We start from the raw sequence: 18,757 nt of genomic DNA, 5'->3' as shown, positions 1-18,757 counted from the left end.
TGTAAAGATGTTAGGTACAGTGGGACTTTTTGTAAAATAGTTTTATAAATGAAAAAACAGCAATGTATTAACCTATGTGACGTCAAAGAGGGCCAACCAACTTTCTGGTAGAGAATGTAGTGATGTGTAATAAAATTGTTGCCGTAATAAAGCGCAGTGTGCTATGATAAACTGCATCTAACGGCTTTAATTATGTGGCAGTTGTGTTCATATAGATGATGTCACCATAGTTTTTTACCAATAGGGGACGTTGACTGAATAATCTGCTTTCTACTATTTAGCGAGAGGCAGGACTTATTTCTATAGAAGAAGCACTTTTTTTTCTCAGATTCTTAACTAACTCATCAATATACGTTTTAAAAGACAGCTTTTTATCTATCCAGATGCCCAGATATTTGTAAGCAGGGACACGATCAATATGGACACCATCCAAAGTACATACTGTATGCTTAAATCATCAGAGTTCTTTTTATGTGCTCTAGAGAACAACATTTACTTAGTTTTACCTGCATTCAATGTTAATTTCAGGTCAATAAAGTTTTTCTGTAATACCATGATGGCAGACTATAGTTCAGATAGAGTCTGGTCAATGCAAATAGTCCGGGTAGCCGTTTGATTAGCTGTTCAGGAGTCTTGGGGGTAGAAGCTGTTAAGAAGCCTTTTGGACATAAGTGCAGGTTTTTTATTTTTATTTTATTTCACCTTTATTTAACCAGGTAAACCAGTTGAGAACAAGTTCTCATTTACAACTGCGACCTGGCCAAGATAAAGCAAAGCAGTGCGATAAAAACAACAATACAGAGTTACATATGGGGCAAAACAAACAAAGTCCAAAAATACAACAGAAATACATATAATATACAGTGTGTGCAAATTTAGCAAGTTATGGAGGTAAGGCAATAAAATAGGCTATAGTGCAAAAAAATTACAATTAGTATTAACACTGGACTGATAGATGTGCAGGAGATGATGTGCAAATAGAGATACTGGGGTACAAATGAGCAAAATAAATAACAATATAGGAATGAGGTAGTTGGGCGGGCTAATTTCAGATGGGCTGTGTACAGGTGCAGTGATCGGTAAGGTGCTCTGACAACTGATGCTTAAAGTTAGTGAGGGAGATAAGTGTCTCCAGCTTCAGAGATTTTTGCAATTTGTTCCAGTCATTTGCAGGTTACAGTTTTTTTGGACAAATGCAGGTTACAGTTTTTAAAGACAAGTTGATATTGTTAATGTAAACAGTAAAAAGTACAGGACCCAGAATCTATGAATATATTAGAATCCAATCTAATAATATATGGTATTAGGACCAAGAAGATCAGGACATGTATTACAAAAATAATAAGAATAATAATTCATCCAAACTCTCTTGATTTTCCTTATTTAAAATCTGAACCTAAACTGATACCAATTATATGACAGAGATGCACTGGGCTGTATGTACTACCCTCTGTAGTGCCTTGCGGTCGGATGCCAAGCAGTTGCCATACCAAGCGGTGATGCAGTCAGTCAAGATGTTCTCAATGGTGCAGCTGTATAACTTTTTGAGGATCTTAGGGCCCATGCCAAATCTTTTCAGCCTCCTGAGGGGGAAGATGGATTGTTATGCCCTCTTCACAACTATGTTGGTGTTTGTGGACCATGATAGATCCTTGTGATGTGGACACTGAGGAACTTGAAGCTCTCAACCCACTCCACTACAGCCCAGTCGATGTGAATGGGGGCATGCTCGGCCCTCCATTTCCTGTAGACCACAATCAGCTCCTTTGTCTTGCTGACGTTGAGGGTGAAGTTGTTGTCCTGGCACCACACTGCCAGGTCACTGACCTCCTCCTTATATGCCGTCTCATCGTCGTCGGTGATCAGGCCTACCAACGTTGTATCTTCAGCAAACTTAATGATGGTGTTGGAGTCGTGCGTGGCTACGCAGTTGTGGGTGAACAGAGAGTACAGGAAGGGCCTGTGCACACACCCCTGAGGGAGCTCCCTGTTGAGGGTCAGCGTGGCAGTTGTGTTGTTGCCTATCCTCACCACATGGGGACGGCCCATCAGGAAATCCAGGATCCAGTTGCAGAGGGAGGTGTTAAGTCCCAGGGTCCTTAGCTTAGTGATGAACTTGGAGGGCACTATGTTTTTGAACGCTGAGCTGTAGTCAATGAACAGCATTCTCACATACAGTGGGGAAAAAAGTATTTAGTCAGCCACCAATTGTGCAAGTTCTCCCACTTAAAAAGATGAGAGAGGCCTGTAATTTTCATCATAGCTACACGTCCAATATGACAGACAAATTGAGAAAAAACATCCAGAAAATCACATTGTAGGATTTTTAATGAATTTATTTGCAAATTATGGTGGAAAATATGTATTTGGTCACCTACAAACAAGCAAGATTTCTGGCTCTCACAGACCTGTAACTTCTTCTTTAAGAGGCTCCTCTGTCCTCCACTCGTTACCTGTATTAATGGCACCTGTTTGAACTTGTTATCAGTATAAAAGACACCTGTCCACTACCTCAAACAGTCACACTCCAAACTCCACTATGGCCAAGACCAAAGAGCTGTCAAAGGACACCAGAAACAAAATTGTAGACCTGCACCAGGCTGGGAAGACTGAATCTGCAATAGGTAAGCAGCTTGGTTTGAAGAAATCAACTGTGGGAGCAATTATTAGGAAATGGAAGACATACAAGACCACTGATAATCTCCCCTCGATCTGGGGCTCCACGCAAGATCTCACCCCGTGGGGTCAAAATGATCACAAGAACGGTGAGCAAAAATCCCAGAACCACACGGGGGACCTAGTGAATGACCTGCAGAGAGCTGGGACCAAAGTAACAAAGCCTATCATCAGTAACACACTACGCTGCCAGGGACTCAAATCCTGCAGTGCCAGACGTGTCCCCCTGCTTAAGCCAGTACATGTCCAGGCCCGTCTGAAGTTTTCTAGAGTGCATTTGGATGATTCAGAAGAGGATTGGGAGAATGTCAAATGGTCAGATGAAACCAAAATAGAACTTTTTTGTAAAAACTCAACTCGTCGTGTTTGGAGGACAAAGAATGCTGAGTTGCATCCAAAGAACACCATACCTACTGTGAAGCATGGGGGTGGAAACATCATGCTTTGGGGCTGTTTTTCTGCAAAGGGACCAGGACGACTGATCCGTGTAAAGGAAAGAATGAATGGGGCCATGTATCATGAGATTTTGAGTGAAATCCTCCTTCCATCAGCAAGGGCATTGAATATGAAACGTGGCTGGGTCTTTCATCATGACAATGATCCCAAACACACCGCCCGGGCAACGAAGGAGTGGCTTCGTAAGAAGCATTTCAAGGTCCTGGAGTGGCCTAGCCAGTCTCCAGATCTCAACCCCATAGAAAATCTTTGGAGGGAGTTGAAAGTCCGTGTTGCCCAGCGACAGCCCCAAAACATCATTGCTCTAGAGGAGATCTGCATGGAGGAATGGGCCAAAATACCAGCAACAGTGTGTGAAAACCTTGTGAAGACTTACAGAAAACATTTGACCTGTGTCATTGCCAACAAAGGGTATATAACAAAGTATTGAGAAACTTTTGTTATTGACCAAATACTTATTTTCCACCATAATTTCCAAAACAATTCATAAAAAATCCTACAATGTGATTTTCTGGATATTTTTTCTCATTTTGTCTGTCATAGTTGACGTGTACCTATGATGAAAATTACAGGCCTCTCGCATTTTTTTAAGTGGGAGAACTTGCACAATTGGTGGCTGACTAAATACTTTTTTCCACCACTGTATGTAGATACTATATTTCCCTTAGAGTGATACTGAATGTAAAAAATGGCACAACTTACCCCACTCTCCCCCACATACATAAAGTAGGTCTATATGCCACACACTGGCCAAGAGGGGCTGTGAATAAACTCAGTTCACTACCATAGAAATTCGAGACCACTCTAGGTTTACACCAAGAGCATAGGGAGCTCTGAATAGCAGTTCTACCATAGGCAACACACGTTCTTTGAGAATGGGCTTGAGTGGAAATTCATGAAAGGAAAATCAGAGGCAGGTAAAGGTTCACAAGTATATACTCAGAGGACCCTTATTAGCATGTTTTAACCACTCCTATGTAAATGGTAGATTATCAGACACTCAAGAAGAAGGTCTGATCTCATTATTACTGAAACAGGATAAAAGTGGAAAATATAAAGATCCAGTCGATAAAAAAAAATTGGAGGCACCTTACACTTCAGTGTTGTGATGCAAAAATTCTAGCAAAATGTATAGCGCATAGAATTAAAAAGGTATTGTCGAACATTATTCATTCTAATCAGATAGGTTTTTTTACATGGACGATACATTGGAGATAATATAAGGCAAGTATTGGAAACAATAGAACACTATGAAAAATCTGGTAAACCAGGCCTGCTATTCATAGCAGACTTTGAAAAGGAATTTGATAAAGTATGACTGGGGTTTATATATTTTTTGTTCACTAGTTTACTCCAATTAGGGAAGGGGTGGTGGGGTTGGAAATTAATCAAGGGAATATATATTTTTAAAGGATATGTATATGTGTATGTATATGTGTATGTATATATATATATATATATATATATATATATTGCGAGAAAAATACATATGGGGGATTGGAAGTGATGCAGACAATTACATTGATGGAAGTTACAATCTATCTGTAATATTAAAGCTGACCTACCCCCTTAAAAAAAAAGGTTCACAAGTTCATGTATTTATTTCCCAATTTTAGCTTCCATAAACCAAGTTAGCTTTTGCTTAGCAAACACAATGGAGGGAGGATAACACAAAACAATGAACACAATCAAACAAAAACAGGTTTCAGTGCAGGTGGAGGGAAAGAATCTCGGCATCAACCTTAACTCAAATCAGAATTTCATCCAAGTAATACTTCTCTTAGCAAAAACTAGGCTTAGCTCTGCCACAGCTTCAAACTAAAATGTATGCTTCAACAACGTATCTTCCCTCTCACCTGTACCTTCCCCTGGGCGGTCGCATCTCAACCAAAAGTTATGAAGTCGATTGACCGCAATAACAATGGAAATACTGTACATGTCCTCAAAGATGGAAGTCAGGCGGGAGGATGCAAGATCAGGTGGGACCATTATAGGCAATGAGAGGGCAGATACGCGTGTGAACAATGGGCCATATAGATACAGTATATAGAACTAATCTTTGTATCTATGCCATTATAGTTTCTGTGACAGAATGGGCAGCACCATTGAGGCCATCTCTATTTTAAAGTGATACATTTTTTTCCTTCTTCATTGCCTGATGGCTCCCAACTCATAGGAATCCCCACCCAGTCAACTACCTTAAATGGTGGAAGCCCTCAATGGCAATGTCAAAATGGGTTATATCCATGATGAGTTCTCTATCAATCTCTATGAAAAGAGGCACAACTCTGATAAAGTAGTTTTTTTTTTCTTTTCTGAAATGCCACATGCGTCCAGTTACAGTATGTCAGTGCATTCGTAACAACCTAACGATTGCAAAAATTCGGTTAGATCAAATAAGCCTCAATTAGCAATTACATTATTTGTTGACCTAATTCGACAATCTCTCATTGACCTCCATACAAAAATTCCTCACTTTGTGGGATTATTTTGTGTGGACAGATTTTGGGCGGAGTAAAACCTCTCGCTTCGCCACTTCCTCTCTGTAAAGGGGCATGGAACAACAGGGAGCTAATCACAAATCTCAATTAATCAATTAGCAAGCACATGGGCTAAAGCTTGCAAAGTAATCAACGAGCATTTGTCTCACCTGTGACATATACACAGCTATTTTCACTTAATTGGTCAGGGTAAGAAGATGACTTCATGAAGCCAAACGCTCAGTCATTAAAACAACAAATAAGTGGGCCAAAGTTATTACACATGACGTCCTTGAAAAAGTATTCTGATGACTGCCATTGATGGATGAAATGTCATGATTTTTATATTTCAATAAATAAAGTACCACGTTTTTAATTGTGAACAAGTTGCAGCTTTTCCTTCCTAATTTCCATTAAAAAGAACACATGCAAATGGTCTTTCTTTATGTTAAATAGATCAACAAGAAAGATATGTTGATACACACTGCAGTACATCACCACAATTAATTAGGTCAGGTCAGCAACTTTACGGTTAAACATCTGTCCAACTCGATTCCGAATCTGAGTGAGTTTCATCCCATATATTATAGGGTTCACTAGAGGAGGCACAATTAGGAACTCCACTGCCATGATATTCCTCAGGGCCAGCAGGCTGGTGTTGCTACCATAGCGAGCGTATAACACATCGAAGGTGATGGATATGGTGAAGTTAGTTAGGGTAATCAGATGAGGCAGACAGGTCTGCATGAACTTCTTCCTTTCCACCCGGGAACGCAAAGAGGCTTTGATGATGTTCACGTAAGAAATCAGGATGAGTATCGTTTGAGAGATGTGAGAAAAAGTGATAATGAAGCCGTAGAGGTTGTTCAGAGTGGTGTCAATGCATGAGAGCTTCACGACCGCCCAGTTTGAGCAGTAGAGTTTATCGATGTCGAGGCCACAGAGGGGTAACCTAGCTGTTAGTCCCATCCCAATGCTACTTTCTAGCCATGAGAAAAGCCAAGTAAAAAGAAGCAGTGTCCACACTTTTCGAGTAGTCATGATAGAGTGGTATTGTAAAGGCTTGCAGATGGCAACATACCTGTCATATGCCATCACTGTCAAGCTGGTGAATTCACAGAAAACATAGGAGTAGATGACTAATATTTGGGTCATGCACCCAATGTATGTTATCACATGAGATTCAAATAAAAGGTCATAAAGTATCTTTGGGTAGAAAGCTGAAGCGCCAAAGATATCATTAATACACAGATTACAGAGGAATAAATACATAGGGTCATGCAACATTTTCTCCAGAAAAATGGTAACGATCAGTGTCAGATTCACAACAATGGTAAAGAGGTATAGGATGAGAGTAAATGAGAAGTAGATGTGTTTGTATGTCTGTGTCATGTTCAGTCCATGCAGCACAAACACTATCTCCTGGGAGGAGTTGAACTCTATTGTCATTGACAGCAGGCACACACGACTAGTGTACACAGGACCTGAGAACGTTCAGTTTATCCAAGTTTTGTTGGTTGGTCTATATAAAAACAATTTGATGATATTCTAACAGTAACTGCCAACAATACAGCAGTCTGTCAGCCTCTCAACAATGATATCTCTCCTTCAAACAGTGTCATTGGCATTCAAAGGTTGAACATTATTTTGATTGCAGAACCCAAAACCACCTAGCTTCAGTACCCACCTAGAGTACAGTAAAATGCAGTGAGCCTACAGTCCAGCATTCAACATATCACATTCTGGTGTGCATTAAGCATTATATATATTTCTTAATCTTCACAAATCTTAATTTAACTCAGTTATGGAGTAAACTTAAAAATATTGAACTGATTTAGATGATTAATCAAACAAAGTAATTTCAAAGTCTTGAAAGTAAGTTTCCCTTGAAAGATAATAATTGATTATCATTCGTATGGTTGATGAATTATAAAAACAACAAATCAAGTTCTCCTTGAGTTCTTCTTGAAGATGATCATTGGTACGGTCTGTGTATTTGTATGGTCTCTGTATCTCTGTACTGAAGGCAAGAGCAGACCATCTCCACCTGCGCAGACCAGATCATACCTAGGTATGACACTTCGCCACTCTCCGCACCACTCCTTTATGGGGCAGTATCTGAGTATCTCAACTGCCATAGCAACGTGTGAGAGATATGGAGTGATAGACAGATGAACCCCTCAGACACACACTGCTCACTCTGGAGGTTACCTTCCTAATGAGACCACGTCAATAAGACCCATTATGAGATGAGATATGAGAGAAATTCCAAAACAGTATTTTGTTTATTTAGCAAGGTAATATTGTTCAAGTTCATATTCACGCTTTCCACCAATTTCTGTGTTTTCAAGGTAATGTTGTTCAAGTTTATTTGCCACCTTGCTTCATTTTGAACAGAACTTGTTTAGAACATGGCCAAACTCCTACAGATGTCGGATCTTAATTGATCATTCTTGTCGCAGGGAATTTTCATTTGCATCAGGAAATATAAATGAGCCTCATGATTTAGAGAGATTCAGTGAAAACCCACAGTTCTCTTTCTCTCCATGCGGGGGTAGTCAACACAGCACCAAATACGTTACATTAGTACTTGTACTCATTAGCTTTTTCACGTTTGAGTTCCAAATATCTCTAACGGTCACCCCAGCATGAGTTTTTTTATGAGCGTGATGTCTGAATGCACTCACTGTTCCAAAATGTGATTGTTATGCAACAGGACAGTTAACCCACGCTGCCCTCAAACCAAGACACGCTGCCTGCTAATTATCTATAGTCTGTTTCAACTTGTCAATTTCAAATGATTTTCTAACAACAGTTTGAATTGAGGTGTGTTCCGCCTCCTCATTAACTCGCATATGAAGTAGCTCAGTTCATTGTTGAGAACTCTTCATCGAGAGCCCAAGCACTTCCCATCTCTAGTCAGAACAGGCCTTGCTCAAACTTTTTCCCGCTGGCAACCGCATTGCCTTCATTGTTGTTTTCTTTAGCTACAAATAATAACTTTGGACATGTGTGCGTTCCTATCAAAGTAAGTGTCTTATTTTCTGTATATATTGTTGTCGTTTCTACTGTAGTATACCATATGTATGTATGGAACATAATGTATTTACTGTTTTATTCACGTTTTCAAATACTGGTGACAAATCATGCATTCCGTTTCTTGCGTAGATTGTTATGGACACATGATGTGTGTAAAATACTTTTTGAAGGTTGTTGTCACGCCCTGGCTCTGGGACTCTGTTATGTTGAGCCAGGGTGTGTGGTTTCTATGTGTTTTGTGTGCTAGGGTGATGATCTAGTTCATTTGTTTCTATGTTGGCCGGTGTGGTTCTCAATCAGAGGCAACGTGTATCAGCTGTTGCTTGTTGTCTCTGATTGGGAACCATACTTAGGCAGCCTGTTTTCCACAGTGTGTTGTGGGATCTTGTTCCGTATGGTTTGTATTGTAACCAAGGACTTCAAGTTTCGTATCGTTTGTTGTTTTGTTCGTGTGATCATTCAAATTAAAAGTATGTTCGCATTCCACGCTGCGCCTTGGTCCTCTGTGTATGACGATCGTGACAGTTGTACTAATTATGATGAGCTAATGCTAAGCTGTTTGCCAGTTATGTGTGGCGCCATGTTTGTTGACATCATACAATGCATTCTGGTTGTCACATAAGCGTCTGTCAGACAAAGGTGTTATAAAAAACGAGGTGAAGGGATAGTTCACTCGACTAAAGTATGGTGCTTTCATGACAACTGGGAACTCCGAAAAATACGAGGTCAAATCATGACGTTAGTGGTCTTTATGTCTGAAAGTCGGAGCTCTAGAAAAAGGCACAAGTTCCCGAGTTGGAATTCCGAGTTGGATGACCGTTAAAAAATATTTTTTCCCAGTCGGAGCTCGTTTTTTCAGAGTTACCAGTGGTTTTGAATGCGTCATCAGATTGTAACTATGGTACCTCAGGGTTGCCAGCTCAGACACACCTTTCCAGGGGTTTTATTTTTATTTAGCATATAAACTTCTCCTCTGTTTGTTGATAAAACCCCCATCCTAGTAATATTTCCTGCTACGGTTAGGCTAGGCAGTAGGCTTGTATTTGGTGTGATAACAGTTTATTTGCTTTGTGATTTGTCAAAAACAGTCAACGACTTGTCATTTGTCATGTGCTCCAGTTCTTGTATACACTGTAACAAGTACATCGAAGATTTGTAATATGCTGAAAAATGGCCAAACTAGGTTCAGATTTTTAAGGCAATGGGCACAGCCATCTTTTACTTTGTTTATTTGCGTCTTATAGTGAATGGCATTCTGGGAATAGGGAGTTTTCGCTTGTCAAACATAAAGAAGCATGATTGCCATCATAAAAAAATTAGCTGCTGTTAGCTTAGCTGACATGCATCTCTTTTCTAAACAATATCACATTTCTCCCTTGTATTCACCAGAGATGTGGTACATTGTAAACAAGTCTAGGTGTTATGTCACTAACTTATGTTTAGTTTTTTGTCAGTGCAACCTGTTATTTAGACTGGTTTATGGAATGAGTTTGGTTTTGGATGTGTTCCGTTTGATGTTTGGATGATGAAGATTGCATTTATCTTTTACAATAAAAGGTGAAATTAAGGAATAAAGTTTTGAAGACCTTTTTATTTCCCATCAGTACAAAAAATTGTTTAGATGCTTTTCAGACAGTGTTGTTTAAATGTGTTTTTTGCATCATAGGTACGCTCTGTTGCTACGGTTCCAATCACATATTTACGATGGTACGCTGCAGGGACCACTCAACAATGATCACAAATATGTGATCGTACGCATCAAAGGGTTAGTACTTATCTGAAGAGTCTTGTCACTTCCTGTCCACTCTGAGGATCTAAAGCAGCGTTTCACAAACTCGGTCCTGGGGATCCCAAGGGGTGCACGTTTTGGTTTTTGCCATACCACTACACAGCTGATTCAAATAACGAACTCATCATCTGTTATTATTTGAATCAGCTGTGTAGTACTATGGCAAAAACCAAAATGTGCACCCCTTGGGGTCCCCTGGACCAAGTTTGGGAAACGCTGATCTAAAGACTGGTATCTGTGCTGGTATCACCATGCCCTCTTCTATTCCTATTAATTTGATTGGCTGATTTGTGCCAGTGTTCCACGACATCCCACAAATGTGGAGGCTTTGTTGGATTCAGTGCTCTGAGGGGTAATTAGTGGCTTGCGAAAGTATTCACCCCCCTTGGCATTTTTCCTATTTTGTTGCATTACAACCTGGAATTAAAATTGATTTTTAGGGGGTTTGTATCATTTGATTTACACAACATGCCTACCACTTTGAAGATAAAAAATATTTATGTGGGGTGAAACAAGAAATAAGACAAAAAAACAGAACTTGAGCGTGCATAACTATTCACCCCCTCCCCAATGTCAATACTTTGTAGAGCCACCTTTTGCAGCAATTACAGCTGCAAGTCTCTTGGGGTATGTCTCTATAAGCTTGACACATCTAGCCACTGGGAGTTTTGCCCATTCTTCAAGGAAAAACTGCTCCAGCTCCTTCAAGTTGGATGGGTTCCGCTGGTGTACAGCAATCTTTAAATCATACCATAGATTCTCAATTGGATTGAGGTCTGGGCTTTGACTAGGCCATTCCAAGACATTTAAATGTTTCCCCTTAAACCACTCAAGTGTTGCTTTAGCAGTATGCTTAGGGTCATTGTCCTGCTGGAAGGTAAACCTCTGTCCCAGTCTCAAATCTCTGGAAGACTGAAACAGGATTCCCTCAATAATTTTTCTGTAGTTAGCGCCATCCATCATTCCTTCAATTCTGACCAGTTTCCCAGTCCCTGCCGATGAAAAACATCCCCACAGCATGATGCTGCCACCACCATGCTTCACTGTGGGGATGGTGTTCTCGGGGTGATGAGAGGTGTTGGGTTTGCGCCAGACATAGCATTTTCCTTGATGGCCAAAAAGCTCAATTTTAATCTCATCTGACCATTGTACCTTCTTCCAGATGTCTGGGGAGTCTCCCACATGGCTTTTGGCGAACACCAAACGTGTTTGCTTATTTTTTTCTTTAAGCAATGGCTTTTTTCTGGCCACACTTCCGTAAAACCCAGCTCTGTGGAGTGTACAGCTTAAAGTGGTCCTATGGACAGATACTCCAATCTCCGCTGGCGAGCTTTGCAGCTCCTTCAGGGTTATATTTTGTCTCTTTGTTGCCTCTCTGATTAATGCCCTCCTAGCCTGGTCCGTGAGTTTTGGTGGGCGGCCATCTCTTGGCAGGTTTGTTGTGTTGCCTTTTTCTTTAAAAAAATGTATAATGGATTTAATGGTGCTCCGTGGGATGTTCAAAGTTTCTGATATTTTTTTATAACCCAACCCTGATCTGTACTTCTCCACAACTTTGTCCCTGACCTGTTTGGAGAGCTCCTTGGTCTTCATGGTGCTGATTTAAAGGTTTTTATTCCAACTCAAAAACCTTACATCATACACATCACACACGCCATTCATTCCCAACCCCAACATCACTAAAACAATCACAGGAACAATAAAAATACTACCCAACACAATATATATCAAACACCAACAAACACGAACAATAACAGAAATTACACCCCAGGGGAGCACCTTCCCTCCCCCTTTAAACCCAGCTAAAAACACACAAACAAATCCTAAATCCCTACCCCTGTACACTAACCCTAAACCCCCCTTCCACCTCTCCCGAGCAGCATGCTGCCCCCACTTCCTCTCTTCATTCTCGCCCTCAAATTCTGCTCCACCCTCCTCACTATCCCCTCCACATCCCCTTCTCTCCCTGTCCTTTCCATTTTCTGCCTAGCTTCCCACAACCCCGATTTAATGAGAAGCCAGAGCAGAAACCTGTCCCTAACCATCCCCCTCGCTTTCCCTACAGCTCTTTCTACCCTAGCCCACGTCAAAACAAAATCCCCCCTCACCCTGCCTATCAACACCTGTGCCCAAGCCCATACTACTCAGGCAAAAGCACAGCCCCAAAAAACATGGCGCACTGTCTCCTCCCCGCCACAAGTTGGTCTTGGGCAGGTGGGGGATCATGCCATACCATGCCCGTACATGATGGAATGCACGGGCAAGCACTTATGGAGGCTCAACCAATTCAGGTCCTTGAGCCTGTTGTCCAGACCACGCACCTGCACTCCTTCCCAGACCACAGCCGGGATACCCACTATGTGCACCGGACACCCTCCCTGTCTCACCTCCTCATACAGGTGCCTGTGATCTAAACCAACTCGGGCGTCCCCCTTCTTGTAAAGAATTGACAGCACACCTACGGCCATCGATTCCCCCCCCCGGGACCCTCGTCTCGAGGATGGCCTTCAAGACTTCAAGGACTACCAGTCCAAGTATCCCCCAAAACTTGAGGTAAAACTCTGCCGGCAGCCCATCCATCCTGGGCACCTTCCCTTTTCCCATCCTCCTGAGGGCGCTCTCAACGTCTTCGAGGGAGATCTGAGCCTCCATCGCATCTCTAATGTCCTCTGGCACTCGCTGGGACAGGTGTTCTAAAAACAAGTTTTCCTGCTCTACATCTACTGCCCTTTCTTGAAAGAAACCTCTGAAATGTTCCGTGGTCACCTTGACCATTTCCTCAGTTTCTCTCACTACGCTACCGTTTTCTTCCCTAACCCCGTACATTACCTTCCTACTCTGTCTTCCCCTAACTGATTTAAAGAACACGGCGGAACAAGTCTCGTCGTGTTCTAAAAACCCGCTATGCGCACACTCCAGGAAAGCGCGAGCCTTCCGCTCATGCACCTCCCTAAATTGAGCCTTTAGGGCAGAGGATCTCTCCCAGTCTACCGACCCGCCGAGGTTGCCTGCCTCGAGCTCGAGTTCGAGCAGCCTTTGGATATGATCCACCTCCGTCCTTTCCTCCCTCTTTTTACTCTTACAATATCCTATTATAAAAACCCTAATCCTCACCTTTGCTACTTCCCACCACTAACACCCCCTCACACATGGACCGGAGGCCCTCAAGCCCCCTAAAGAAATCAACAAAACCATTAACGAAAGCCTGCTCATCCAGTACCTCCCATTCTAACTTCCAGTACCCCCTACCGAAGAGGCAGACTGGTGACCCCACCTGCAGGAGCACCCCGTCATGATCCGAAAAGAAAACAGGCAACAAACGCCCAGACAACTGACCCAATGACCTGGATAGAAATATATATAGTAGAGACTCCGCTCGAAGCCCATGGAGTTGTGCCATGTTGGACCTGCCATTGTCGGAGCAGTGTGCAGGCCCCCATCTACCAGATCATGGCACGCCATTAGCCGAGCGATGGCACCTGCACTGCTGTCCCTCCCAATCCTCAAATCTATTTTAAAATACCCCCCTATCACCAAGTGTCTATTCGTGGCACACAGCGGCGCCAGGCATTCCACCATCTCCCTCCTGCCTGCCGCCAACTGTGGCCCGTACACCCCAATTACCCTATATCTATCATCCCTTACTGTGACATCCACCCCCAAAACCCTCCCCTGCATACCTACCAAAGTGCCCTCCACCTTCACCACCCTATTCCCAAACAAAATCCCTACTCCCGACCAGTGCACCCCCCATACCCCAAACCGACTCTCCCTTGACCCACTCCCTCTTAAATCTTACATCCCCACTATCCCTTAGGTGAAACTCCTGTATAAATCAAAACCAACACCCTCTAAATACCCCAAAACTGCCCTTCTCTTAATATTCTCCCTAATTCCCCTCACATTTAAACTAACAAAAATAATTGCTGCCATTATACATTCACAAATTACATCCCACTACCCCAAAAACAAAACAAAAACAGGAGGCTCACCTGAAGCTCCCCTGCTCCATCTCCTCCGATAGTGACTCCAAACTCACCCCAGATGTCCCCCCACTATCCTCCATCTCTCCAACCCAGGATGCAGGAATGGTGTTTGGTTCCTGGGTTCCCTGCATCCTGGGCTCACCACCATCCTCCTCCAAATCCCCAACCCCGAAACAGGTTGGGAAAAGTGCAGGGGATCCAGAGCCCTCCGACCCCTGTGCTTTGGGGGAGGCCAATGAGGTCACAGGAGATTCTTCCCCCACACTGCCCTTCTCTCCCATGACTCTCTTGGCCACCCCCTATCCCCCACCACCCATTTCCCTCTTCCTGTCAGTGGATCGCCCCCTCCTCTACCCTCTCTTCTTCAGCGATGCCGGCAGTGGGGAGACCCAGCCCCCCCCTGACCACCAGCTCCTCCCTCATCTCCCTCATCTCGTCCCCACGGACACTCAACATCTCGCTGTCCCCCCACTCCGGCCTCACCTCTTCCCCCCTTCTCCTCTCCTACTGGGGCTGTGGCTGGCCCCTACCCGACCTCCTCTCCCTCCATCGCCTTCGCCTCCGGCACCTCCTCTCCCGTGCTTGGGTCTAGAACTCCTGCTCCCCCACCAGCTGCAGCTGCAGCTGCATACAACTTGTGACGAGCCGGACATTCCCTCCATAGGTTTGCTGACAAACCACACCCGTGGCACATCTTCGACTCGTCACAGTCCTGCGCCTCCGACCCACACACCCTGCATTTCCTCGCACGAGGCGAAGATATGGCCATATGCCATTCATCTTCTGCAGAATGGGGGCTGACGGGCATATTACAACGTCCCCCTGTCAGCCCCCAGGGAGAACAGAGCTGGAGGATGAAGGTAACCCCCCAGGCCCTTTGGGTCTTCCCTCAGTAGAGCCTGGAAACTCCTCCTCCCGTTCCAAAACCCTTGCGAGTCCTTGAGGAACCATTCTGAGGAGACGTTGTCCACATATCTCCCCAGATAAGCCCTCACCTCCTCGTCCGTAACATGCGGATTATACATGTTCACCGTAATTACCCTAAAGCTGTTGTTCCTTGCCAAACTTGTCACCTCGTAGTGGCACATCGGCCTTGCTTTCTCCACCCCCCTCACCCTTCTCATGACCTCGTTGTGTTTCCCTTTTTTGTGGAAAACCACATCGTATGCTCCTTCCAACGGGTTCGCCTGTAGACAAATCACGTCCTTTACTGCCAGCTTTAGCACTCCCATCAACACTGTCTTCCCAAACATTTCCCTTCCAAATGGCTCCATGTCTTTCTCCCTCCACGCAAACCTCACAGTGTTCGTAATCCCCATCCTGGGGACAGCCCTAAAGTTAGCATTTTTCGCCATCTCCGCGAGGAGAATAGCGCCCACACCACTGCTCCGACTCTTTTCTATATTAATTACAACCACTTTTTACCTATTTTAATTGATGTACGCCACTGCTAGCTTGCTTAGTGGTGTTGCAGACTCTGGGGCCTTTCAGAACATGTGTGTATATATACTGAGATCATGTGACAGATCATGTGACACTTAGATTGCACACAGGTGGACTTTATTTAACTAATTATGTGACTTCTGAAGGTAATTGGTTGCACCAGATCTTATTTAGGGGCTTCATAGCAAAGGGGGTGAATACATGTGGTCCTCTGTAGCTCAATTGGTAGAGCATGGCGCTTGTAACGCAAGGGTAGTGGGTTCGATCCCCAGGACCACCCATACGTAAAAATTTATGCACACATGACTGTAAGTCGCTTTGGATAAAAGCGTCTGCTAAATGGCATATTATATTATATCATATTATACATATGCACGCACCACTTTTCCGTTATTTTTTTCATTTCACTTCACCAATTTGGGCTATTTTGTGTATGTCAATTACATGAAATCCAAATAAAAACCAATTTAAATTACAGGTTGTAATGCAACAAAATAGGAAAAACGCCAAGGGGGATGAATACTTTTGCAAGGCACTGTATATTTCTATAATCAGCCAAACCTACTATACTATATGACCATATAATATCACACCTCAACATGTGGTCAACAGGGTTGGGGTCAATTCAAGTCAATTCAGGAAGTACACTGACGTTCCAATTCCAATTCTCTCCAATGTTTTTTAATGTGGAACGTTTTGAATTGTAATTTGTTTTACTTTCAGAGTTAATTGGAATTGGCATCAACCCTGGTGGACACAGGCTAAGACCAAGGCAGAAAGGAAAGCCATAGAGACTAAAACTGGGGCCAGATTCTCCAAGTTATTTAAATGGCCATATTTCCTGTCCATAGACATCCCACTGGGCGCAGATGTCAGTTCAATGTCTAGATTTTGATTTACATTTGGTTGAGTTGTCAACTAATGTGATAACTTAGGTTAAAATTGGGTGAAAAAAAGTACAAAATTTCCTTACGTTGATGTCTTTTTTCAAATACAATCAGTTTTTCACGCTGATTCAACATCATCATATTTAATTTTGGGGTTGACATTATGTGGAAACAACGTTGATTCAACCAGTTTTTGACCAATGGGATGTAGTGGACCCTATGCATAATCTTTTACTGGGGACAGCAAAAAAATGTTTTACGTAAGAAAGAACATTGGTGTGCTGGATGATGGACTACCTAATAAAACGACCTAATACAATATCATTAGGGTTTTTGTCATTTCAATCCAGAAGAATGGAAAAAATATGTGTTTACACCTTAAGGGACTTGTGGAGGATGCCCATTATGTTTGTTTGGACCCATTTTGTCAAAGCCTGTAACATCTTATGTACAAGATGTATCAACATTGAGCGAGTTGGAGAGGCTTATTCCCACTTTATACAACAGTTCTGTGAGAGCTTTGCAAGGTTATGTGGAAAACAGTATTGCACACCAAATATGCACCTCAATAGCCAATGAGTTTTGGACTATGGTCCAGTATATGGTTTCTGGCAGTGTTGTAGTACTTGAGACCACAATTTGAGGGTCTTGGTCTTGTCTCTGTGTCAGACATTTTAACTCGGTCTTGACTCTCTCGGACAGTGAGGACTCTTATTTCTTCCCGAGACCAGAGGAGTAAAAACTCATAATTATCAGATCCCATTCAATAAGCGCATAAAACCGCTTCGCCAGGCCAAATATATATACACTCCTCCTTGAAAAATTAATACCTGAACAGTCTTTATATCTATTGTAGACATGTTTGCTCAGTGGCAAACCTGTTGGACCTAAGCCTTCAGTGTGCTGAAAGGACAGCAATGGTAATACCAGTGCACTCATGTAGGAGAGAGCACTTTTTGTAAAACACAAAGGGCCAGTGTTGTAGTGGAGGCTATACACAGGTATACGCCCTATTCTCACTTTATTTTCAGTGGGCATTGTGTACACTCACTTCTTAATCCCCACTGATACGTATCAAAGTAGTGTAGTGGAGGATTACAACTTATCAATTATGTAGTACAATAATGAAATAATGCACAAAGTAGCCTACACAATCGCAAATTACGTGAAATATATTCACATGCGAGCCGCAGCCGTACACACAGCCTAGTTTCAGCTGCAGGCAGCAAGAGTGCTCAGCTCTCAACTGGCTTTGGCATGGAGCAGCTCACAGACGAATGTCATCGGTAGCCGGTAGGTAGGAAAGACATTTCATATCTACCAGTAAATTCTAACTAAGGCAAAAATGGGTATGCAAACCAGGTATTGAAAAATTTGGTCCGAAGTCTTGGTTAGTAGGCTATTTGATGTGTAATTCAGTCATCATGTGCTGTTTGCATCAGGGGCGGAGGCATGAGTGGGCCTGGGTGGACACAGTCACACCCACTGGGGAGGCAGGCCCTGCCAGGCCCACCCAATCAGACTGAGAAAAAACAAAAAAAGAATACATTATTATTACAAAAAACACAGTTCCACTCACCAGATGATGATCATTTGAAACAACCCTTTCCTGCAGTCAATGACAAAAATTGCCCTCTTTGTCCTCATGGGTGGAATGGTATTAATATTTTTCATAATTAATCAAGAATATTGAAAAAGAAACGTGTTTCTATGTCGAACATTTTTGTTATATTTCAGTCTTCTGTGATGTACATAAAGAAATGAATGGAAGTACAGTATACAGTGGTTTCGGAAAGTATTCAGACTCCTTGACATTTTCCACATTGTGTTACGTTACAGCCTTGTTCTAAAATTGACTTTAAAAAAAAAGCTAATTAATACAAAATAAATGGAAATACCTTATTTCCATAAGTAATCAGACTCTTTGCTATGAGACTCGAAATTGAGCTCAGGTGCATCCTGTTTCCATTAAGCATCATTGAGATGTTTCTACAACTTGAT

At 42.6% G+C, this 18,757-nt stretch overlaps 1 protein-coding gene across 1 annotated transcript; it reads right to left on the bottom strand.

The window, feature by feature from the left end:
* Positions 1 to 6,119: 6,119 nt before the first annotated feature.
* Positions 6,120 to 13,092, bottom strand: LOC123485116 (olfactory receptor 8I2-like). Its single transcript, XM_045215993.1, has 2 exons — positions 12,899 to 13,092; positions 6,120 to 7,080 (listed from the first exon to the last, which is right to left on the bottom strand). Exons 1-2 carry the CDS (start codon positions 13,090 to 13,092, stop codon positions 6,120 to 6,122), a joined length of 1,155 nt encoding a protein of 384 aa, XP_045071928.1.
* Positions 13,093 to 18,757: the final 5,665 nt, after the last annotated feature.

Source organism: Coregonus clupeaformis, unplaced genomic scaffold, assembly GCF_020615455.1.
Source record: "Coregonus clupeaformis isolate EN_2021a unplaced genomic scaffold, ASM2061545v1 scaf0576, whole genome shotgun sequence".
Classification (NCBI taxonomy): Eukaryota; Metazoa; Chordata; class Actinopteri; order Salmoniformes; family Salmonidae; genus Coregonus; species Coregonus clupeaformis.
This window is presented reverse-complemented; position numbering and strand designations above follow the sequence as displayed.

Bases quoted from the DNA above. Each gene is read 5' to 3' on its own strand.
- LOC123485116 (XM_045215993.1), bottom strand. From the start codon at position 13,092: ATGGAGGCTCAGATCTCCCTCGAAGACGTTGAGAGCGCCCTCAGGAGG. The intron at 7,081-12,898 runs GTGTGCTGTCAA...TGTGTACACTAG, and splicing joins GGGGGAATCGATGGCCGTAG to TCGTGTGTGCCTGCTGTCAA.